At 33.2% G+C, this 25,673-nt stretch overlaps 2 protein-coding genes across 8 annotated transcripts in view; one reads left to right on the forward strand and one right to left on the reverse strand.

Annotated features, from left to right (window-relative positions):
• The window catches only part of LOC138188056 (golgin subfamily B member 1), an 81,176-nt gene extending 72,131 nt beyond the window's left edge, over window positions 1–9,045 (reverse strand). For both annotated transcript variants that reach the window (XM_069129459.1, XM_069129458.1), the window contains exon 1: window positions 8,907–9,045. The gene's annotated coding sequence lies outside the window, so the exon portion shown is untranslated. The remainder of the gene's footprint in view (window positions 1–8,906) is intronic.
• A 2,061-nt stretch (window positions 9,046–11,106) lies between these two features.
• LOC138187936 (Golgi integral membrane protein 4) lies at window positions 11,107–25,111 on the forward strand. Of its 6 annotated transcripts, none has more exons than XM_069129230.1 (8): window positions 11,107–11,351; window positions 12,415–12,613; window positions 18,266–18,448; window positions 18,566–19,041; window positions 19,219–19,338; window positions 22,833–23,257; window positions 23,473–23,600; window positions 23,677–25,111. In XM_069129230.1, exons 3-8 carry the CDS (start codon window positions 18,268–18,270, stop codon window positions 23,730–23,732), a joined length of 1,386 nt encoding a protein of 461 aa, XP_068985331.1. In that variant the 5' UTR covers window positions 11,107–11,351; window positions 12,415–12,613; window positions 18,266–18,267; the 3' UTR covers window positions 23,733–25,111. The 6 variants fall into 6 exon arrangements, with proteins under 6 accessions (XP_068985331.1, XP_068985332.1, XP_068985329.1 ...); XM_069129231.1 differs by having other exon boundaries at window positions 12,415–12,594; XM_069129228.1 differs by lacking the exon at window positions 12,415–12,613 and having other exon boundaries at window positions 11,108–11,351.
• The last annotated feature ends 562 nt before the right edge of the window (window positions 25,112–25,673 follow it).

The following is a 25,673-nucleotide window of genomic DNA, read 5'->3' on the forward strand; positions in this document are numbered from 1 at the left end:
GCATAATCTCGCGTGATTAATCAATACGATACTGTACGTTGTATTAATCGAGCAAAGACCGATTACTACTGGCGCTCGGTCGCGTGGGTTCGTCGAATAAATTATGACTATTTTAGATGGCGTATTATCGCTGAAATATTCACGCAGCGGCTCGAAAATCTCACGCGTAACGAGGGAAGATAGCCGCGAAGTATGCGACGAATCGATGAGACCGATCGCGGAGAAATCTACGCGCAATCGCGTCGCCATCTGCCCCTATCTATCCGTACTAAAATCTTTCTTTTGTTTCTCCAAGATCCATCTACTGTCGTGTTAATTACTTTGAACGCTTATGTTGAGGCGTGCCTGAATTCCAATCGGAGGATTACGTACCGGCGACTCGTTAATTAATAAGAATCATCGAGAAATCGATGATCGACACGGTTCCATGACAGCTCACGGTTTCGACGTTCTAATTTCTGCGACGATAACCGATTGACAAAGGAGAAATCGATTGGACTAATTGGTTTATATAACGAAACTACGGCTTTATGTTAGGAAAAAGGAAGAAATTGACGGCTTTAGGTTAGTGTGAGAATGTAGAGAAAATTCGAGAAATTATCGAAGAATCGTCTCGATGAGCTGATATGTCTCGACAATTTCATTTTGCAGTGGTTATTAAATAACATCATCTACTGTCGAATAGAAGGAAACTTGCTATAAAAGTAATCGGTTGTATTGGTAATTTATGAATTTTAAGTATTTACGTAATGAGAGACGAAAGCAATTTTTTGCGAGATTTCAGGAATTCTTAATCGTATCTCGGAGAACGACAAATCTCTTTCTGACGATATATTAACTATTTTTTTTGTTTAAATATTTATTATTCCATCTTGTTTTTCTTATCTGAATATACAATTATTTTCTTAAACTCCTTCTTTTATAAGCTCGATCTTGGGCTGATTTACAATTACAAGTGGCAAATAATTATCATCCAGACAAGATAATTTTATCTTCCTCATGTTATTCCTAAATTTGCATCGTCTTTAGGTCGATACATAGTTGTTACACCTAGCAAATAAAATAATTTCCCAATGGAATTTCCCGAACTTTCCACCGCTGATTCACACCCAATTTTCCATCACTTTTTATTAAAAAAAAAGAGAAAAAAAACTTGTTTAAAAATCACTAATCCATCATTACATGGGATCAACAAAATGGGAGACGCAGATGGTCGCTAATTAAACATTGATGCGGTGGAATATCAATAATAAATATCAAAGCGAAATTAATTATGAAAATGAATAATTCATGCGTCTTCCTCATTCATGACGATGGAATTTTGTGTTCGATCAAATTTTCATGATGGCTGCGGTGGTGCGGGGGTGTTAGTGTAAGAAGTTAATGGCCGCCACCAAAATAAATGATCCTTGATTTCGCTTGGAAAAAGAGTTTCGGGTGCAAACTAGTCCTATTTCCCCAAAGCAAGCAATGAGTTTGCAATTTCCATTCGAATCGAGTAAACAAGATTCGCATAGTCGATTTTCTTCTGTCACCACCCATCTCACGCCATTCTTCCTATGATGGCCGCCAATCTTTGTAATCGCGATACTTCAGATCTATTGAATCACGTGTTGCCAACCTTTTCTTCATTTCATTGTGATTTTTACCTAAGTCGTTTAGCCCTCAGCTGAGTTGTGTAACCGTTATTGATTTCTATTATTGTAATTAATATCGAACCTATAACATTTGTCTTAAAAACAAACTGTATAACCTCAGGAAGACTTTAATAATTATCACAAGTATTTCGAGGACTTTTTGAAGACATAAAATAGCATAAAAATGAAATAGAAAAGCGGCTAATAGAAAACTTGCAAACGTATGGCAATTAAAAGCTTACATCTCTGTAATTCTAGAAATCCCTAAAAATTCCTGTAGACGCATTGCGAAATGTTTATATTTCAAATTACTTTCTAATCTTAGAGATCCCTCAGGAAATTCATCTAAATCCAATTTCTTGCAAGAGGTGTATATTCCACATCAGATTCAAGTTTTCTAAAAAAAACCCACCATTTATATTAAATTCTAATTTTGTTATTCCCTAAAAATTCCCCTAGACCAAGTTTCCTATATTTGTCTCTAGAATGGTTGGTGTATTTGTTTTTCCACGGAGCATAGCGTGAACAAGATTCTTGATAACAGCAGATTATACGATTACTGGGTAAGACGACTCGGAAGCGTCTCAACGTTCGCGATCCGTGTACGCCTTCTCGACAAATCGATTTCGACAAAAACTAGGCGGTCCTGCAGGCCGAGTGGCGCTCAACCTACTTTTTCCACGCGCGCCAAACCCACCTCGAAAATGACGATGAATCCGCCTTTCGTTTAGCCACCACTTACATTGTCCATCTTTAATTCTACATATTTTTCACTGTACCAATTGCTATTTGTAATGATATGACGTGAAATATAAACAATCGATATACATATACAGGGTGGTTGGTAACTGGTGGTACAAGCGGAAAGGGGGTGATTCTATGCGAAAAAAGAAGTCGAAAATATAGAATAAAAATTTAAAAATTAAAAAATTTTTTAAATTAAAAAAATAAAGTCAATCGAGACAACGATCTACAGTGAGATCCGTTATAACGAGACGTGATAAAGTGCACGCGTACCGAGCCAAAATTCAAAGTCGATTTTCTCGAAAACAAAGCCTCGAACGAAAAATTTTTATTCTATATTTTCGACTTCTTTTTTCGCCTAGAATCACCCCCTTTCCGCTTGTACCACCAGTTACCAACCACCCTGTATATATAATAAAGAAGCACTTTGAGTAGCCAAATCGAGCAACTGCATTGAAAATAATTTGATTTTTGAGGAATTGTAAATAAGCTTTAGAAATTACAAAGCATCTAGATTGTCCTATGTGACGACAATGACAAAACCATCTATTGCAATGTGTTCTACGAGAAAATTATAAAGATTAAATTAATTATTAAAAGTAAGGTCTATCAACTTGCAACTTGTCAGTTTACTAATATTTTTAATTAATTTGATGAAGTATTGCGTCCGAGGGTCTGATGGTGAAGGAAGAATAAAATGTGTGTGTCGAAAAAAAAAAAAAAAAAAAAAAGAAAAAAAAGAGAGATAAAAAAAGTCGCAGGAGGAACCAACGATAATGAAGGGGACGAAAGGTAGAAAAGAATAAATGAAAAAAGAGCAAATAGAAATATATTTCACTTGATTAGGAGGCTTTTTGCTAATCCTAAACACGATGCTATTGTTTAGTGAGAGGTTCGTGATCGATGAATCTGAACCATCCGTAATTCCTTACCGATCATGGTGAACAATATGCGATCAGGTAACGTGTAATTACGTGATACGATTATGGACTTCGATCAGAGAACTTCGCTGCTCTTCCGACTTTTCCTCTGCTACAAAAGCGGATTTATGTTGTATAGAAAGGGGTTTAGAACGGGAACTTTCATTCGACATTGAAGGAAATTTTATGTGAAATGAATTATACTTATAGGTACAGAGGGATATTTCATTGAATTTAATATAATTGATATAAATATAAATTTAAGTAAAATTGGGAGAAATGGAAAACTAGAAATCACTATGAAATTCTGCATTCAAGAAAATAGAAATTTTCTAGCACTTGAAAGTAATTCTTAAATATTGAGAAAGGAATTAAAATATGCAAAAAATCTACAAGATTACATATAAATCCTGTGATTACGAATAATTCTATCAAGACATTTATAAATAATTCCAATGAAAGTATTATTTTAAATAATTAATAATTAGAACTCGGAGGCAAAAGTAATTAATGAGAGAAAAATCATCAATTTTATTCGAAACCTTATCTGATAAACCGATTCGCCAAAGAAATTACTATACACCTGCGCATCCATCACTTTTAGAAACTAAAATGTAGATGCATTTGCCCCGAGTTTGATCGATTTACTTTTTGAGCTTATGCATAATTTTTATCCCGCAACGATGTTCCGCGATAGATAATAAAAGTTGAAATTGAGTTGCGAGTTATCGTCAGAATAATTCATTTCATTATTTTTAAAACATAGGTAAATAAAGCGTCCTTTCGTCTAGTAATAAAAACAAATGTTATTCAGAATTATTCGGCTAGATTACTAGAAAAAAGTTACTAGATTTAATACCTCTAAAAACACGAGAACTTTCAAAATGAAAATACCATCTTCATAACGGTAAAGAAGTTCCTAAGAATTAATTAAAAACATTATCTCGTGTTGTTTAAATGATAATGAACGAAGAAAGGTTGGAATCAAAATAAACATCAGGCGTTTAAGGACTGCGACATCCGGATTAGTGAGAAAAGACATAGGAAGAATATACACCGTTGATCCTCTGGTTACATTATTCACGTGTAATTCCCCTAGATTACGTTTGCAGCTCGTTCGACGGGATAAAACCCGGCTGTTTAACATTTTTCATGTTACATACCGTTAAAAATGATGCGATTAAAAGTTTATGAATTAACAGGCAGCGCGCGGCGTACCTTTTTTCTGTTTGCCAATTATTAATTCAAACATTTATCTTTTGAACTACGCTTCGTTTGCGGAATTATAATTATCCTCTTTCCAAATCCCATTTAACGCGCTATTATACTTGTTTAAATAATTAACCTCCCCTTCGTTTGGTGACATTTTACACGCCAACATTTTTTTTCTTTTTTTTTTTTTTTTTTACCGATATTGTAAAGTATATTATCCTTATATTTAATATCTACATAATTACAGGAAAATGTTTCCTTTATAAGATAAGCTAACTTATGGGCTAATTTTATATTTTCATACTAAATTTTGTATTTTAATAATTGTTTTTCTTTTGCCAACATTAGAAAGTAGATCAGTTCTATATCAATTAATTATTTAAACGATTTCCTGTATCGAATATCAGACACCCTCATTTATTCATTAATTATAATTATCAATATTATTAGATTATATTAATATTGAATATTTACATATGCATTGCGGGAAAATGTTATTTTTATGACACGAAACAAGCCGGTGATATATTTTTAGATCTTATCGATAATAAGTCTTGTGTCTTAACAATTTTTCTTTTTTTTTTTTTTTTTCTTTACTAATGACACATACAATTATTATGAACCATATAACAATTATTATACTATTCCATATACATACCGAATAATTATTAGAATAATTACACCGGTTTCGCAATTTTATATTTCATGAATTTTTCTTTCCCATAGCATAGCGAAGCATGTAACGTATTTTATCGAAATAATTGCCCTGATATAGCACCATTTTATGTTTCAGCATTTCTTCCCACTTGTACCAACATTGTGAAGTACGACGTCCCTGTCGAATATTTACATAATCGGGAGAAAATTTTCTTTTTATAAAGCGAAGCAGGCTTGCAGGCTAATTTTAGATCTTGATATTCAGGTAAATAAAAATGTAACTGTACCGTGCCTCTAATGGCCGATTTAACTGAGAAGAGGTTTTATTTACATAGCCCTACGCACACAGCAGCCATTAGCGCAACATATGTTCAACTTTCGTGACTTGCAACGACTCGAGGAAACTGGAATCGCACTGCGTTCAATATTTCGCGTTCTATTTCCTCTTTTTCATTATTTTTTTTTTCTTTCTCCCTTTTTCTCTCCTAAGTCTCTACGAAATGAACAAAACGCACTAAATATAGATAGTCCGTTTGCAATCCGTATATTACGAGATAAATAACAGCTAGTTGAAGCGTGACAAACGTAAAATCGATTTCTAATATGTAGCCAAGAGGCGAGTGGGTGGGCCAAAAGGGGCGGGAATTTATGAACGACGTCGATTTCGGGCGGAATGTCTCGCCTTTCGAGCATCTTCAACGGCCCCATAAATATTCCACATCCTATAAATTTAAATAAACCAGGGGAATTTGTATGCGGTAAAAATGGACGGCCTTATGGCGCGAAAATTCAATTTCTGCCGATAAAATGCCCGTGTATATTATTTATGTCAAATGTTTTCGAAGAAATATAAACGTTTTTAGGTTGACTGACGAGATTACTCATTTTTAAATTTGTTATCTAGCCTGGTAAAGATAAACATGTTTTTCCATGTCTGATTTTAATTAATTTACATTGTTCAATTCTGTATTCGATATGGAAATTGATGACAGAAAATTCCACAGATTTGCTTAACAGTTTTCATTACGTATAACCTATTAAAAGCTAATTTTATGTATATTTGTTTTTCTCAGTCAGTTTATTTTATTGATTTCTATTCTTTAATGTTGAGGTTATGAAAGGAAATTCTAAGAATTTGTTCCATTATTTCCTCTAGATCATACAAAGTTTCTAAATCTCATAAAGTTTGAAGAAACTGAACTATTTCTAGTACTTTATGATTATCTAAATCTTTATGTAAAGCATGAAGATTCTTTTCGTACGTCCGGTTTGCATACTAAGCTTCCATAAATTATCTATCATTCTGATACTTATTTTATATCTTAACAAAACAGTAAATAAGTGAGTAATAATAAACTATTTAGTTACGTTATTTTACATTTATTAATAACGTTGTATTAACGCGATATTTACATATTATTTTGTCGTTAAATTGGCAAAGGATGAATGAAAACACGATTACGGAAGGAAACTCGATGTTTCGGAGAAAAACATGGCGGATCGAAAATCTGTTGCTCGGAACGGTACACGTCACGGACGCGACACAGTCACACGGACAACCGTTACTCCCTATTTGCTTAATGAGTTAAGGACGCCAGTGAAAAATGGCGTCTAATCGCTTCTGGATTCTCTCGCGATTCTGTATGCCGCGTTATGTAAGTGGCTATCAATTTCATAGATTTCCGAAGCGGTGTGCATCAACGCAAGCCATCAAGTACCGTTTGAAAAATCGCACCACTACGCATACCCACTCGCCAGCCAATACGATTCTCACACGACCGTATTAACTGTGTTACTCTCAAAGATTGTCAACATTATTTTTATATACATTTGTTATTTAATATACATAACAAATGCGAAACCACTTACAAGGAAATAATTAAATATTATTAGTATATATATACACCATATTGTAAATACAAGTATTAAATAATAATTTACTATTTGAGTGAATTACACGACCGTAAAACTTGCAATAATGCTCGGTTAATATGCATAATAATTGTGGAACTATTTTCAACTAAGAAATTAAACAGTGTTTATGTATACCGCATAATATAAGTACAAGTATTAAATAGTTTCAATTTACTATTCGAGTCAATTACACAATCGTAAAATATGTATGCAATATTCGTTAATATGTATAATAATAATTGTGAAACTATTTTCCGCGATAAAATTAAACAATTTTAATTTGAAACATAAAACTTGTATATCTACGTCATATATAAATAGTGTTAAAATAGTATGTAATTTACCACTAGAGTCAGTTACGCGATATTAACATATGATATAGATAAAATGCTTCGTTTTGACGATGTATCTTACGTATCAAGTTAACGCGAAATATGTTTCAAGGAAATTCCAAGTATCTTTCTTCAATGAATACGGATATGCGACACATTTGTTTATTGAACACGCATGAATATTTATAAATATTACAGACTTATCGCAAAATGTCTTCCAAGAACTGGAGGGGATAAGGCCGGCCAGTTAACGAGGTAAAATCCCGGTCAGTTAACGTGGCACTGCTGTACATATGCACCGTGCAGCAAGTGACTACTGTTACGGAATTTCCTGACGTTTCAATATTCATTTTCCCCCGATACTCGTGATAACTAATATAACCACAGTTTATCATAATTTGTTGACGATTCGATGATCGCCACCGGAAGAATCGTAATAATTTCATGCATGACTAACTGCGTTTCCAGCACGAAGCAAGAACAGAGAAGCTATTCGGTATTACAATGGTAGGATATCGGAGAATGGCTTCGAAGAGCTCGAATTTCGAAATCGAAACTGGTCCGGCTGATATGTTCGAATTACCAATTTCGAGGCAGGCGGATTGTAAGGTTTTCATTTTCAACGGGCGACCAAAGGAGCGATACATACGGCCTCGCCGTGGAAACGTACACGTATGCACACGCATGTACACGTATATACGTAACATACGAGCGTGACACGTCGAGAAATCTATGGCTTCAAGAGGACGGTCGGAAGACGGGCGGAAATGGGAAATGCCTTGGTCGACCGATCGGGAACCCTTTTCGTCGGACTTTCAACGTTTCCGTCGGCAACAGCCACCATGTTAGCGCTGCCTTGAGCCGCCTTTATTGCGCAGCGAGAGAGACCAACGTCAAAAAAACTGCCCCGCGCTCTCGTTATCTCTCGCGAAAGAGGGAAAAAAAAGTACGGCTGAGTACACACAGGGCAACGAGTAATTCGCGACAATCGCGACGAAAATTATTCGCATCTGCAATTGTGTATTATCGGTTCGAAGAGCAACGGCCTCGTTACATCGCTGAATAAATTTCCTACCAATTTTTCTCTAAAGCAATATCCACCCTATATTTCTTTCTAATGCAACACGTACATTAGCCTTTGTTTATATGAGACGTACAAAAAATATGGAATATTTGAAAACGCGGAGACGAGTGGAGAGCCATGTTCAAAATATTTACAACGAACAACATAGAAGAAGGAATGTTGCAGAGAAATTCTAACGAGCATAGAAAGAAGACAGGTACGAGATACGATGGATAATCGCGATAGGAAATCACGATTTCGACCCATTTCCGGATCGACCTTCGTACCATCTGCGGCACATAAACAAGCACGCAAAGGCTATCCGTAATGGATGCACAGGGCTGTCCAACGGAATTACAATTTCGCGGGTAACGAAAAGAGAAAGTTATAGTATGAATTAGAATATTATACAGAAAATTTGACTTACAGCATCTCCTTGGCGGCGGAGCTTGCAAAGTACATCACGGTGGCGGCGGCGGCACAGCAGTCACGGTCACAGTCACGTAAGCCCCGAACAACGGCCACGAACACAAGCGAAGAAACACTCATCACTGTCACTAGGCTGCTTTTTTTTTGACCAGTGGATCTCGAATAAATACATGTACGCACGCGAAAAAGTACGAGAGCGACGCGTGTCCAAGTATTCGATAGTCGAGAAAAGAAAAACGATTTCTTCGACGTTCCCGTTCCGCCTCGTCCTTTAACCCGCGAGAAGTAAGGAACACTAGGGAACACGGCTCGAACACGAATAACTTACGGACACTGAATTCTGGAACACGGAAATAACTCGCGGCACACTGAATCCGTCAGAAAAGCCACCGCCGTGCAGGCAAAGCCTAGAGTTACAGAGAGCACCGCGCTCCTGGCTCGTACCGATTTTAACCTCGCTTCGTAGTGATTCGGTGCAGTCGAGTTTCTTGACTGAGCGGCCGATGCTCGCCGAGCCGTGCCCCGCCAGGCGACACTGCTGCCACACAACTGCTGTAGCGACGCTCAAAGTTACTAGGCACGCCGCAGAAGCGTTGTGAGCCACTATTCTTTTAAATTCTATTATACAGTAATTTTTTAATACTAATTTGAGGGATAAATTACGCGTGACTTTTTTACGGATATGGTATTTATGTCGATTAAAATTGTATATCTGTGAGGATATTTTAGTTTGGAAAGTTTTGTTAATTTAGTATATTACTGGCAAATCATAAATGTTTTATAAGTGAATGTTGTATAATTTTAATAGTTGTATATTAATAATTCATAATAATAATTTATATTATATGTGATTTTATAAATGTTGCATAATGTTGATAATAAATACATCTCTCTTTTAAATTTATATTTAGAATCAATTCTTAATAAACAGTATATAGGAATTCTATATGAATGAAAATTATCGTTGTGAGGATATTCTGATTTACAAAATATTGCAGATTTTAGTAACTGATTAAAATTTATTATTATTCATTATTACAAAATATTAAATCTTAAATATTTTATGAATGAATTTAATTTTTTATGGATAATTTTAGAAATATTATATGATATTATTAATAAGTGGTACATTTTTTTTGCAGGTGATAAACTTTTTTTGCGAACTTTGCAAATGCAAGTAAAACCGGTTCTAAATTGTTTCAGAGCTATTAAATCATTTCAGAAAGTATTTTATACCAAGTAATTGCAATGACGTTACGTGTTGACAGAAAATTATGATTGCGTGCAATAAAGTTCTGATTACTACGGAAATAAACTTGTCTTCACATTTTGTTACGCTATACGTTTTTATTCGCATTTCTCTGTTGATAAAAAAGAATGAAACGTCATTTCCGCTTATTTCCAAACTTCGTAGACCATTATTGTAAAATATTCGATAATAATAAAAAAAATATAAAAGTGTATACTATAATTTTAGGAGGTCCTAAGATACTCGCAATTAATCAAAATTAATGTATAATAAAACAATAATTGCGAGTTTTAAATAGAACAAAGTAGGGAAATGCGACTCTTCGAGAAATTTATAACGACCTAGTAGCAGCATTAAGAAGAGGGTCACTCTCTCGTCTCGTGCTTTCATTCGCGGAAGAAGAAATCGCACCGCATCCCGATTACTTCTTTAATTAATTTAACAAGCTATTCTTTGCAAATTTATTGTAAGAGATGCTATTGAATTACATATAATCATCTTAGAAGCTATTCTATGTGAAACTTCGTTCTATGCAAATATTTTAATATTGTTATCTCCTCATAATACCATTATAATATTTAACAAAATACTGAATTATATTCCCGACCTTCTTTATCAATTTTAAAATAAAGAGAAAGATACAGCATTATTTAATCATGATTTTGAAGGTTCGAAATTACTAACCTAGTCTCCATATTTCTAATTATCTAATCCATAATTCTATTTGTCAATTAAAAAATATTTAATTCTTCCCTCCAATAACAAAGCGAGTACTGTCGACGAGCTTCTGTATTTTTTTGCTTAATTAGAGCATTTTTTAATCATAGGTTGGCAATGGCGAATCCATGCATTGGTTATCTGCCGAAGTGGCGAGGCCTGATTGGTTGGCGAACCTTTCGTTTTAATGGCGTGGCAGCCACGAGCCAGTAGTGGGGGAAACCGGCTTCAGAACGTTCAACTGTATTGTCTAGAGTCTGGTTTTTCGCAAGAGTCCTAACCTGTCGGTTGTGCTTCATCTGGATCGCGGCATTTCAGCTGGAGGATAGCTCCATCGACGAGTACGTCGTGTTCGCGGCCGTGTAATCGCGTCGCGACGCTTCTTCTTCGCGGTTGAGGCTATTAATCGCAAGATAACAGTTTGAGGACGCGGCGATGACGGAGAGCTGAGAGTACAGTTCTCTACTCGTGTATGAGGTAGGCGCAGCTTTCCATGTGTAATCTAACCAGTGTATATGGTGTTATTTCATCGCATAATAATTTGATTGATAATTTGAGATCGGTGCTGTGAGACGGATTAATCATTGAGTGCGATCGTGCCTTGTGAAGTGTTCATCTGTGAAATTAAGCGCGAATGGATGATACAGAGCTATAATGATAATGCACGCACAATCATGAATTAAACGTCGGATGATTATGATTGGGTCATTTCAGATCTCAGCAATTTTACGTATATTTTAAATTTCAAGGATTCTAGCAGTTTTACGTATATTCTATTATTTCAATTACTCCAGCAGTTTTATGTATATTTTATTATTTCAAGGACACTGGTAGTTTTACGTATATTTTAATATTTCAAGGAAAAGGACGCGTTAACACGTTTTACGTTGTATCAATTTCATGTAATGGGTCTTAAGTGACTGATGCACTATGTTTATTGCATTTGGTAAACAAGTTGCCTTATTATAGTTACAAAATTAAAAACATTGTTACTTTAGTATGTTTACAGTAATAGTGCTGACAACAAAATAGATAATCGGGACTTGCTATTCTCATTTAGCAATAGAAAAAGAACAAAATAATGATACAAACGTAGTTTAGAAAGCATCCGAATCAGAAATGACCTAATTATTCCGAGTTTAAAGTTTGTGAAAAAGAGAAAATATTGTAAATACAAACATCCATAACGGTTCGATATACGTATCCTGTGAATTGCAAAAGTTTGATGAGAGAAAACTCAACACAAATTGTGGGAATCATTTTACGTAAATGTAAATTTGCATTAAGAAAACTTTGTAAAAAAAGAAATATTTATTATATATGTAATAATTTACCTTTTAAATATACATAAATTTATTTGTGTACCCTGATAAGTGTATTTTTTCAACGTGGTGGATATGATTAATGTACATAAAGAGAACTACTGATAAAATAGTGTGAAATTAATCGTTCGTATTATTTGATACGAGCAAATATTTATTCATCTTTTATCTCTTTTCTCTCTGTATAATGATCAATCGTACCATGAACTTTTGCATAGTGTTATAATCTATAATCAAGTCTTGTAATAATCTCCCGTATAAATTACATTATATAACTGATAATTCAAAATTTGTGGTGGGTGAAGTTGACATGCTTTTATTTGGTGCTGTTATGGTGAAGATTCAACGAGGATAAATACTATCGTTTAATGTGTGGCAATCTGCAGCTGGTGAATAAGGTTAACGATGCATTTACATGTGAGGTTATAAATATATGTATGTATATGTCGTATACATATGAAACACCTAAATTTTGAGGTGCGACCTCGAAAATTAGGCGGTATATGTACTTTTTATAAGTACATAATTCTAAGCTCTTTACTAAAAGCTACATGAGAGCGCAAATGCAGTTAAAAGAAAACTTTCAGTCGCAATAAAGTTTTTCGTTACGCTTTTCGAATTTTTATAGCTTACGGCTTATTCTCTCTTATTTTAATGAGTAAAAATATATGTAATATTTTTAAAAAAATTTTAGTATAAAATTGATATAAGAAATTAAAAATAATATTAAAAATAATTTTTCCATATTTTTAATTTTTAATTTTAACTTATTCTTTAGTTTTTATTCTTAAAAATTTTATTCTTTCTTAAGTATTCAATTATGTATTCTTAAATAATTTTCACAGACCTAAGAAATTTTTTAATAATAGAAAAACATCCAATGGATGAAAAATGACCCGTAAGGTACAGAGTTAAGTCGGTATAGCACTATTCTCTATAAATTTTCTTCCGCGTTAGAAAGCGTATAAAAATTGTGAAAGCCGCTCTTTATATAGAACTAGATGAAATATTACCTTGAATGTTTTAAATGTTTGAATGTAACCCTATCTAAGTTTGAAAGTTTGAATTTAGAGTTTGACTGTTGAATTTCTCCTATCACAGATACAATTAACCGTTTTCTAGTTCTATTTTGGGTATTCCTTTAATTCATTGTTTGTAAACAAGTATGATTTATCATATATATAGTAAACTAAAAATTAGTCGACTTTTTTTAAAGAAATTTCCCATGACTTATATTAAAACTGTTTTCATTTCAAATTAAACTGGTCATTGCGATACAGTTTTTAATTGCTCGTTGAATTTCCAACGCGGCAAATAGAATCTTCGAAAAGCCGCATTTATATTCTCACACCACGTCGCGTCATTAACTAGAAACCGGTTTCTCAGCGGTCTTCTGAGAATTCTATTAGATCGACCATAAACCTTACAATTTTTTTTTTATATTTTATGAACGCAATTAAAATTACAGCTACGTCACCGGGTAAATAAACAGCCGCCTTAAAAACGTATCAAATCATTGAGTTATAATTATTCAAAATTATTTACATCCTATCGCATCAATCGCTGAAGAATCTCTCCGATAATTAAATAAAATTTGAGTACGTTAACCTTAATGCTGTTAAAATAATTCCAGACACATGGACATGCGTTACACATACGTAAACGCGTGAAAGCAGGATCTATCGCGCGTGCTCGAAAGTGTCAGTGAACTCGGAATTCAGCCGCTAGGTAGCCTGCACTCCACCCTTCGTGCATTTTTCCCACCACATTTATATATACATGCACAATTGCACACGCATACGAGGTATCGCCTCTTTGGACGGTATCGCAAATATCCTCGATAATTCGCGCGGCCAGCAAGGACGAGCAAACCATGGATGAGCCATGCGAGACGGATGTAATTTCCGTTCTCGCAGAGCCGATCGAAGTGCAACGATAAAAGCAGACGATCGTAATTACCGGTGTCCAATTTCAGACGTTTGCCTCTGCTCACGTTACGTTACATCGTACGTACGCCGATCAAAAGTTGCCGTGGCGGACCCTCCCCGTTTGTTTTCTATAGGTTATGGCGGTTGAGGATGTAACGATAAACCATCGATAAACCACTTTCGAATTTTAAGTTACACGTAACAGGTGAATAATTTATTCGAAAAGCTATACGATTATATCAGTTTTGGTTTAATTTTATTAGTCGATGTATTGCATTCAAAATATGTAATTGGGAAATTGATATATGATCATATGACAATTAATATTTGGAGAATAATTGAAAAACGATGAATGGTCTGACGATTTCTATGCACTTCTGAGGAAATTTAAAGATGCAAAATGTTCATAATAAGCAAAAATATATAGAATATTAAAAGTGTACTTCTTGCTTTGGTATTGTATTCATAAAAATATAAATTTACATAAATACTTACAGTCTATTCATAAAAGAAATTAGATAAATATTGTTAGGAGTTAATGTATAAGAATTATTTATACTTGTATAATATATGTTCTTAAGACTTCTTTCATTTTTTGTAATTGAATAATCGATATTGTCTTATAGCTGTGCATCTACCATGACATATACCATGACAGAATACTATGGACATATACTATACACAACAATATTAATGCACAATGTTTCAAGAATTTATATGATTTCTTCCGCAATAAATTGTACATTAATTGATGCGACAACTTCAATTTTCTGATGAAAGCTGAAGGTTGCCATGATCATAAATATGTACATGTCCATGATATTCTGTATATATTCAAATTCATTAGGCATTGTAAGATTGATTACTACTAAATGGCATCAGTTCTGCTTAATGAATAGATCTGTATCAATAATTATCTTGTTTTGGCATGCAATATTTCAATAAAGAGACCATTACTCATTTCAGGGAATTTAGAATATATCTACTTTATCATTTTGTTTGCATTAGTATTCTAAATGTTTTTACAATCAGTTTCTCGAATGCAGCTCCCCATACGAATAATTGAAGACTGACTCGAAGCAGAAGAACATGAAATTTCGTCTATTTTCCCGTCAAACTCGCTTCTAAGCCCGCGTACACATTAACTTCTACGGTTTTATCATCCGATTCATATTTAAATACTAAGATTGTTCTTCTTTGACCTAATTTCAAACAATATTCCTTCTAACTGATACACAAAGAAGTTCTTTTCTTAAAAAAGAACTAAATATATCCATTTTAGTATCGTGCAAGTTTTTATAACCTAACTTTAAATTCGTATTGTTGGAGAACAAACCGGTGCTCGCCATTTCGTTAATTGAATCAATTTTTTGGGAAACAAAGAGCAGCTTCGTGATAAACGATTTTATTTCATTTGACAGAACTAAATAACTTGACGCATTTTATTATTTCGCGCCAGGACGGTATTAAATTATCTATGTTTTTTGTTTTCGTATAAAAGCAGCAATTTTTGCCTCGTCGAAATTTATGAAAGCCGGACTGAATATATGCACTGCATTAAAAAAGACACGCGTGGAAATCTCATTCTTTGAATCATTAAACGAGATTAAATTTGATTTTATACCGCCGAATAATAATCAATCAATTTAACGCCTTATTATTATGTAAATATATTGGAAGACAGAAATACGCGATTTATTTAATAACTGAAATAGCTATATTATATTTTTAAGCTTAAGTTTTTACTATATTCTCATTGGATTACTTAATACACTGTATTAATCGTAATTGTATTTAACTTACAAAATTAGTGTAAAATGTAAACATAATATTATTAGACACATAATATAATAGAATATAACATATAAAATTGTATTATCTATTTTATAGAAAAATACCAAACAATTTTTTTGCGTGAATCGATCTTAATCTGTATCTGTTTGTCCTTGTAATCCATCCACGGTGTACTCATTTAACCACAAGTAATGCGGTGTATTTAGTTTCCAAGAATAAAATAGCTAAGACTTACTTAGGGATGCGAGACGTATCGAGGAATATTTTTCAAACTGGTTAAACTCGAGATAAAATTGTATTTGTATCGAATCTCTTCTCATTGTCATTGAGAAACAACAGAAATCGCGATTCATGGAAACACGGTCACTTTGTAATAGTGAATATAGGAACATAAGAATTTGTCATAGTTATTAGGGAAATTTTATTTAAATGATAAGAATTTATCATAGTTACTACATGAAGAATTTTGCTAAATGAAAGAATAGATACTAGGAGAATTTGTATTAAAGAAATAAGTCTTGTATCTATCAATGTTAGGTTAAGTTTCAACGAGGTTAGTTCAGTCGTTGCACTGTTTCTCTTTCCAATGAATGAAAACATAAATAAAGGTTTTAATAGCTAATCTTAATACGGCATTCTAATTCATGGTATAAAATAGCAGTAGAACGAGCAAACGTGCAATTACGATTTTCCACGAACCGGTAGTTGTGTATCTTGCAGCTTTATAAGGGGATGAGAGATATAATTAAGAGGGATTAAAAGGAGGGGAAGATAAACGGTCTATGTGTATTCTCCAGCTCTATGGCGTCCCGCTTTATATAGTTTCTTCGAGATATAGGAAATGAAAGCGTGTCACGCGACCATCCACCCTTCCTTTTGCAAACATGTATGCGCTTAACGTTTAGATTAATATCTACCTGTCAACATGTGTTTACTGGAAATTACGTTATCGTTTTTCGATCGATAAGGTAGATCACGATAATCTAATTCTGATTTGTAATTACACAATTCGTAATGAATATTATTTGTTATTAATATACGTAAAAATGATAAGTTAAAAATGGTAAGTTCATTACAAAACGGATTTTCCTCCTTTTTTTACTGTTAGTGCCGGATCAGATACTGTCGCCAGATACTTCATTTTCACAAAACACTCCAGATACTAAATTTCGTGTTTCATAATATTATTCTTTCTCTAATCTTTCATAATATTTGGATTATAGTAATCATGAGTTTCAATATTTAATATTCTTAAGTTATTGAGTCACATAGTACTGTACGAAAATGGCGCCAAAAATAAAATGAAAGAAAAATTAAAAAACCTGTCTTCCAATATATTAGACATATATTATTTAATTTCTCATATTGTAATTATCTAATAAAATTATTTAACAAAAATCCTATAAAGTTACTTTTAAATCTTTTTGTAAAGGTAAATTTAAAGTAATTATCGAGGAAAAGTCTCGAGCAGAAAATATACATGGTAGCTCTAATTAGGACGAGACGTTGTTCACTGTCTTGTTCAGTTACAAATTTTACTACCTTATTTCTCGCTCGTTAAAAGTGTCGGTCAATTGCATCTATCATGCACGATCTCAGATTTGAACGTTCGTAGAAATCTCTCGATTTTTTAGTACGTCTTCCAAGATGAGCCATTATGCAAGAGGATATCGCCGGATAAAAGTTATTACAGTCGCAATCATCGACTTTCACTTGCATTGAACGTCGCACTGGGGCCAACGCTGGCGTAAATTATTCTCTCACGCTTGAGCTTCTCTCACCCCTTGACCTTATTTCTCGTTTTCACTTGTGCGGAATAAAAGAAGCTTCGAGTTGATCAAATTGATGTCATACGTGCTATAGAAATTAAGATTCATTTGTCAGCAGTTTATTTAATAATAAACAGAATATTGAAGTAGTGGAATAATTAAAAAGTAGCAAAGTAGGAAATAAAAATAGTGAGAATGTAGCTTGTACCTCAGATTGTATTAAATAAATCTTGTATTTATGATAATAACGCTGTTTGTTTTATTTTTTTTAGAAGGATGATTACAAGATAATTTTTTTCAATTTTTTTTCTTTTGTTTGGACGTTTAAAATAATAAATAAATGATAAACAATAACACAAAAATTTAATTAATGCATTATACTTCAAATAGAAGAAAATTGGTATTATTTTGAAAAACATTAAAAAAATAGAAATTTGACCGCATTTTGATCAACTGTATGTATGCATACCCCAAGAATATACAACTCACTTTTGAGAGACAATCCACTCTCTTTTAACTTGTGCTATAATTACTATGATTACTATATAATAATCTTGTGATATGTATTTTGTTTGCAGAGATGAGTGGTTCTAGACTTGGCAGGGGCCGAGTTGGCCGCCTGGCCGTGTACGGGGGTTGCGGAGTGGTGGGTCTTCTTTTAGTGTTCCTCTACCGCGCCGCCACCTCAGAGATGGCCAGGCTTCGGGAACTTCACATTCAATGTGCTCATCAACAGGAGGCACTGGCTGCTCAGCTTCAAGGTATGAATTACCTAGATATGCACCATAAGGAATCTGATTCAATTTGAGAAAATTGCATTTATTCCCAGATAAATTTGTAAGCAGCTGCATTGAAAAATTATTTCTGTTCATTTCTAGTGATATTCGAGTACAAAGTAAGGCTGGAAAGATCCTTGGCTGAGGAAAAGAGTTCAAATGCAGCAGTGAAACAAGAACTCCAGCAGCGTGCATCTAGAGAAAAGTCCCTAAGAGACAAGGATAGCATAGAGGCAATGCAGAGATTCAACTCTTTGCAACAAACTTACAAGCTGCTGCAGACAGAGCACCAGGATTTGCAAGAAGAATGTAAGAAGCGTGATCAACAAGCTCTAGAAGACACTAGTAAATTGGAGACAACGCTCAGAGAACTTCGTAGTCGTATCAGGCAAGCAAGAGAGGACAAAGAGAAAGCCTTGGAACATTTAAAGAATAAGTTTCTGGAACTGGACACTCAGAAGAATGAACTGGAACAAAAGTACAATGATATGTTAAAGAGCAATGGGGATACTGATAGCACTATTGAACATCTCAAGAAGGAAGTGTTTCAGTTGAAGCATGAACTGGAAGAAGCCAAGGTATGATTCCTTTTTTATACTAATAGTCTTATTTAATTGAAGATTTTTCAAATTTCTAATCTATCCATTTCAAAATATGGATCGTGATTCTTAATTTGTCTTTGAAGACTCTTCACGTTGATAAATTATTTATTTAAGAGAATTGGTCTGTAACTTTTTGTTTTTTATTTCCAATAGAAAACTTCACGCAAAACTACTTCTCCAGAGCCAAACGTAGCCAATCCGTACCCTTCACAAGCGAAATCCGCAGAAGCAGAAAACGTAGGACAGCTTGTTGATCGGGCACAGCAGCAACAGGTAAGTCCACCGACAAATGACGATAAAAATCCACAGCCCCTGTATGCACCATTCGCTCAGCAAACGATTGAGGATCCTCTGCAATCGAATGAACAACGGGTGAACGAGATGAACAACGTTAGATTCGCTCAGAAGAATGGCAACATCGTCCCAGTGGGTCCAAACGAGTTAAAGGAAGCAGAAGTTTTACCATTGCCCTACGATTTGCAAGAGAAACGTCAGAGAAAGGAGGGCGATCAATTTGTGAATGATCAAATTCAGATTGAGATCAATAAAGAGCTAAGACAAGTTATCCCACCGCCCAACCAGATTAATGACAAGTTCAATGACAAACACTCTTCTACCAATTTACCAGGTATAGCTCAGACAAATAACATGAATCTTGGTGTGAAGAAGCATACCACAGTCTCAGTGGTAAGGAAAAAACAATATTCCGCTGTCATTGATGAAAAAAATTCTCCAGTCCAACAGACTTCTGAGAAGGTAGAGAAGAAGTTGGAAAAAGCTCAAAACAATGTAGATGGAATCATAAATCAAATTTTGAGAATGATCTGACGAATAAGATTGATCAAAACTTGTAATGCCTTGTCAGATATATTTTTGTTACAAATACTATGGATAATTGTATTTAGTATTCCATAATGGCTACTCTTGGAGAAACATGTTTGTCTATTTTTTGTATAAAGATTTTATGATTGACTTTAGATTGATTTAAGATTTTATGATATTGCAGCTAATTTCTTGACGATTAAATGTAGCTCCTGACTTTAGTTCAGGCTCTGGTTGTGATTCTCTTTGCTATAAAAGTGCTTGAAACGTTTTAGATATATTATTAATCAAAGTAATTGTGAGTATAGTTGGAAAGATCAAAGTTGATATATGAGTAGTGATACTCTGAGTGTGCTCACCTTAGTTACTACTTAACACATTCGCTACCAGAACTTAATTTAGATGTAATTGTAATATTATGCTTGGTGTTTGGTAAAAAAAGGGAAAACAAAACTCAAACGGTTCTTGTCTATAATAAAAGTATATTGTATTATTAAATATATTGTACAGAAATACAGAAAGATGTTGTAGAGAATGTGTTAATATTTCTTGCAAGAACAAATTATTGCCATTCAAAATACAAAATGAATTGGAAGAGAATAGCTAAACTATAGAAGTAGTCATGATAAGCTAGAAGGCTGACTCTCTTAGCTTATGGAAGTTCAAAGAAGTGCCTTTAAATGGTTGATTGTTGGGGAACTGAATTCTTCTTAGCATAATCTATCTGGTAATGTTTACACATGCACGTAATTTGCATGGTTTGTACTTGGTGCTGTAGATAGACAATTTCTTTAGTTGACTTAAAGGACTTGAGATCAGTCCACAGAACTCTTCTTTCCTGTATCATCAGCAAATCAAGTGTAGATTGAACAGTATAATGATGGTTTGAGAGGAAACATGATAGAAAATATGAAAAATCTGTTGCATGATGGGATGATCTATTAATTAATATTATCTCGAAGATTATTTAGTAGTTTTATCTATCTTCTTTTACTATTAATTTATATTATCAGTATCAGTATTAACTGGTATTAAATACTTATTATAACTATATCGTAATAGAATATTATAATTATAAAAAAGAAACCAATATCGCTTCTAAGCTATCATAAATATTTGAGAAATAAAGTTCTCTGTGTACTATTTAGGGCAAACTGTGATTTTTCAGAAAAGTAATTTTTTTTCTCGAATCTTGGACAAATATAAATAACTTGGAAAAATATAAATAACCAAACAAGCAGTTTAAAAAATCCACTAACTCAACCTTACTTACTGCTTCTATGTAGATTTTTTAATATAAATTTTTCAAGTGCAATATCACAAGAACAATGTTTGAATTCTGCAGAAGACAAAGTGTTTTAGCAATTGTGTAAATGTTGAGTACCCTTTCTTTTTTAATTTGTATTTTTATATTTAGCAATCTTTACATGTAAATTAGAACACATTAGGCTGTCAACACATTATACATTCAGCTTCAATTGCGTTCAATTATAATTGGTATTTCATAATTCAATTATAAAAGATCTTTTTGCTCAAGGTATAATTTTTTTATCGATTGACAGCCTAATGCAAAGCAAAGATGAACGATTCTTTTGAATAGTTAAAAAAGAAACCAGTCGTATATATGTAGCTTGCAAGCTGTATTGAATGTGCCTGTATGTCCGTGTTAATCAATGCATTAATAAATTGTTATTATTTTGATCTGCTTGCATTTTTTATGGCACCCTCGCAGAAACCTAACTAAACTGATCTGCTTCCTTGTTATTACTAGTTTGCTGCAAATTTAAAAAGAAAGATAGAGAAAGATCTAATTAAATATTAGAAATAAGAATCTTTGGTGAGATGGTTTAAATTTCTTTTTTAATAGATCCCTTTATTTCTTTCTTTTAAATAAAACAGTAGTCTCATTAGAAGGTGAAAGCATTTAATATTTTCTTCTCAAAATTAGTTCTCTTGTTCACGTGAAGGATATTTTTAATTAATTTTTTCGAAAGTTTTATTAATTGATTTTCTCATTCTTTGCGATAATATTTCTGATTTCACCAAATAATATCTTGGTGTAGAACTTTTATAATTGGATGATAAATATTTTGAATTAATTGATTTTTTACGCTTGAGCTTCTTTTTTGGTTATGTTTTTAATATTGCTTCATTGGAACTTGCTCTATGATATTTTGTTGTTGCCTTCAATTTCTTTTTAGTGTAATTAAAACTGTCTTTTCAATAAAATTCAAGTTACAAAACAAAGTTGACATATTAATCCATTTAATTTAAAAATGGAGAAGAAGCTTCTAATTTTCAAAATTAAAGAAAAATTTTTAGTGACATTTTCTCTTTTTGTCAGGTGATTTTTCTTTAAAAAAGAGCATGCTTTATGCAATATTTGTTTGTTCACATGCTTTCGTAGCTTTGAAGAAAAAGAAACAACTATTCCTCTTTGCCAATAGAAACTGAAGCAGGTAAGTTAATTTTTACAAAATGTATCTGAAAATGTTTCTTCATCCACATCTGTAGCCTACTATTTTCCAAAATACTCGCTTGCTTATCTATATTTTAAGGGCATAGAATTATTGCAACTGGAATCCTTCTTTTTATACAAAAAAGAAATATAAATTTATAAAGTGAAGAATGAATATTTTGTAAATAATTAATTTGTTTCCTTATTAGAGTGCATGTGTATGTGAGAGAACAGAATACTTAGTCCTAGTAAAAATAAATTGCACTTTGCATTATGATAGTAACGAAGAAATGAAAGTTAGATTTAGTTCTCAGTATGTAAGTAAATAAATAAATTATTGAAATTTACGTTCCACGAATAGCAATACTCCAAGTATAAAATACGAATAAATATTCTAAAAATAAAATAAAAATAATGCTTCGAAATGCATTAAAATTTAATATAATAAATGAAGCAAGCAGAGAAGATTGCAAAATTATTTTTCCAGAGTACAGTGGCCACGAGTTCGATGAAATCGATCCCAGCCGTGAAGCTGGAGACTTCAACGCCAGCAACTAGCGGCAATCCAGTGTCCACATCCGTGGATAAGGCGCTTCCGCTTCCGAAACCGGTCTCGAAGTCCAAGCTTCCCGTTGGCGTGCCACCCATTCCGATTATGATCGATCAAAAATTGGAAAATCGCGAGGAGAAACAAGACGAAGTAGCCAGGAAGAAGGAAGAGCCCAAACAGAAGATTAATGTCAACAGTAAAGAGCAAGAGGGTGAAAATGGAAATCTAGATCCTCCATTTCCAGCTGTTCCAGCTAGAAGAGCCGACGACCAAGTTCCAGATAGAAGAGGAAATGGTTGGTTCAATGTTGGGCCTGGCATACAGGAAATTGGAGATGAATTGAATCACATTCGTCTTGCTGGGTATGTTTCATTGAAGGATAATTTCATATTTTGTTGTATTCAGCCAATTTTATACCAAATTCAGTTCTCAATTTTGTACGGATATTTTAGAAATCTTAGACAATTACAAAAATTTAGTTGGTTTTAACGGTCTATGTTGACACTAATTCATACAATATTATAGGTGTTTTGTTTGTAATCCAATAATAAGATTTATTTTTTTAATGGAACTTCAGCATTGATGCTGGTGCTGAACGAATAGCTGATATTGGAGATGATCAGTACGAAGGAGTTGAATATGATAAAGAACCCCAGCAGAAGGACAGTGATTTAAGATTAGTTGAAGGTGAAGATGAAGGTGAAGGTAACTAAATCAGTAAGATATATTCATTATGTAACTCAGGTTTATATATTGTTCAATCTTTTGTTCATCATTTTAGATGAGGATGATCAAATAGACTATCCTCACAATTTAAAGCAAGAGAAAAGGGAGTGAAGGATCTTTTTTTAGTAAAGATGCCGTAAAGTGGACTGGTTTGGCAGATTTTAACAAACAGTTCTTATTCAAGAGTCTTATTTAAGAAAAAATCAACTATTGTCTACTAATTAGCATCTACTATCAGTCTACTCTTCATCTTGCCATTACTTAATGAACTGACTTAGCTGCTAACCATCATTTATCATAAAGAAGAGAGAAAGAAGATGGAGCAAGGATTCTCAATGATAGATGCACCATTTTACTTTTTTATCTACACGTTTTTTTGGGGGGAAACCTCTTATGAGGATCTAGCCAAAAAGATTTAGATAGTCTATACTCTATACAGATGCTATTTAACAGCCACTGCCCAACCAACATGAGTAGATTGTATTTTTATTCAGAAGCTCGTTGTTTGGTTTGAGCAGTGTGTGAATAGAAAAAAAACAGACTGTATTTTTCTAGAGCTAATTCTAAGGTAAAAAAGACGCGAGTTATATAAAGTTTCCATGGAAAGAAAAGCCTCTTTCAGAGATTCACTCTTTCATTGGCAGATGGAACAGGGGAAGAAATACCTTGTTCATTTAATTATACAGTGTTTGTGTATTTGACAAATAGTAAAATTTTGTGATAAATGTCACAGTAGTATTAGGATGATTACTGTATTAATTTATAAGTATTTGTTGAGGCATTTCTTTAGGAAAATTCCTTGTCTATTAAATCTAATCTATTTAACAGACTCTATAAAGTTAGAGTCTTCTAATATAGTGAATTCATTTATTTTGCAATTAATCTGTGTTAACAAAAGCTTAATTCAGAACAAAATGTTCTGTCCTGTATTATGTGTTTAAGTATGTAGGATGTAGGTAACTAATTAACAACTTAGAGTGTTAAATGTTTTTACATACTTATGGAATTCTAAGAGAATTCTTCCTACTTGTTCCTTTCTAAAGTAGTATATCAATCACTCGATTATCAGATTTTCGTGGAACATGAGCAATTGGTAAGAAGCTTAAAAGATGAAATATTCTGCCAGTGAAAGAGTCCATGATTTCTTTCAACAATCCGCCAAGGTGGAGTTGTGACTTAAATGCACTTATTACTTAAGCCGTCTCGTTGGACATTTTTTAAATAGAATTCAGCAATTCAATCAGCCGACTGTTCTTATTGAAACCGTGCAATACGATCGGTACAAGGGTACACGTGATTTATTTATTGCCTATCAGTCGTCGTTCTGGCGCTAACAATCAAGACTTAACAGAGTGAAAGGAACTACTTTAAGGAATTTATTAAAGATATAGATTAATATTTGTTATGACCGTAGATATCTACTTATACACTGACACAGAGAAAAGTGATCCATATGTACATAAGAGTTTTTTCATAATAAAAGATTGAAAAACTTTTTGTATTTTCCTTTTAATACTTGATGCTTCATGACCTAATATTTGAATAATGTGAAAGCAATTCTTCTATGTTTTCAATGCCTTTAAAACATATAAAGTTTTTTCTTTAAAAGATAATACATATTATTGTGTTGAGCTCTTTGGGTTACATAAAAATAAATTTACATTTAGAATGTATGGTATTTATGATAATACAGAAGTGTCTGCAGAAAATAAAATATTGCAGAATAATCTGTACTGTCCCAATGACCTTTAACTGATACTTGCATCTGCAAGACAAAGAAGAAAAGTCTTCTTTTTTAACAGCCTCTATTTATCAATGATTTATAGATCATTATTAATTTAAACTCTTTGTTCATATGCTATATCAAATATATGGAAAATAAATTAACTATCATCTACAAGAATATTCAATCAGTATTCCTTTTAAATCTCATAACTTACTACTCTTATATCTTTGATTTTAAACAGAATAGCTTCTTTTTTCTTTCTGGATATGTAGATTATAAATCAAATACCAAGGTTAACATAACACTTGCAGTTCTAGAAAAACTAC

The sequence above is a fragment of the Bombus flavifrons genome, chromosome 16 (assembly GCF_040668555.2).
Source record: "Bombus flavifrons isolate JBK064 chromosome 16, iyBomFlav1_principal, whole genome shotgun sequence".
NCBI lineage: Eukaryota > Metazoa > Arthropoda > Insecta > Hymenoptera > Apidae > Bombus > Bombus flavifrons.

Bases quoted from the DNA above. Each gene is read 5' to 3' on its own strand.
- LOC138187936 (XM_069129230.1), top strand. From the start codon at position 18,268: ATGAGTGGTTCTAGACTTGGCAGGGGCCGAGTTGGCCGCCTGGCCGTG. The intron at 18,449-18,565 runs GTATGAATTACC...GTTCATTTCTAG, and splicing joins ACTGGCTGCTCAGCTTCAAG to TGATATTCGAGTACAAAGTA. The intron at 19,339-22,832 runs GTAAGTCCACCG...TTATTTTTCCAG, and splicing joins ATCGGGCACAGCAGCAACAG to AGTACAGTGGCCACGAGTTC.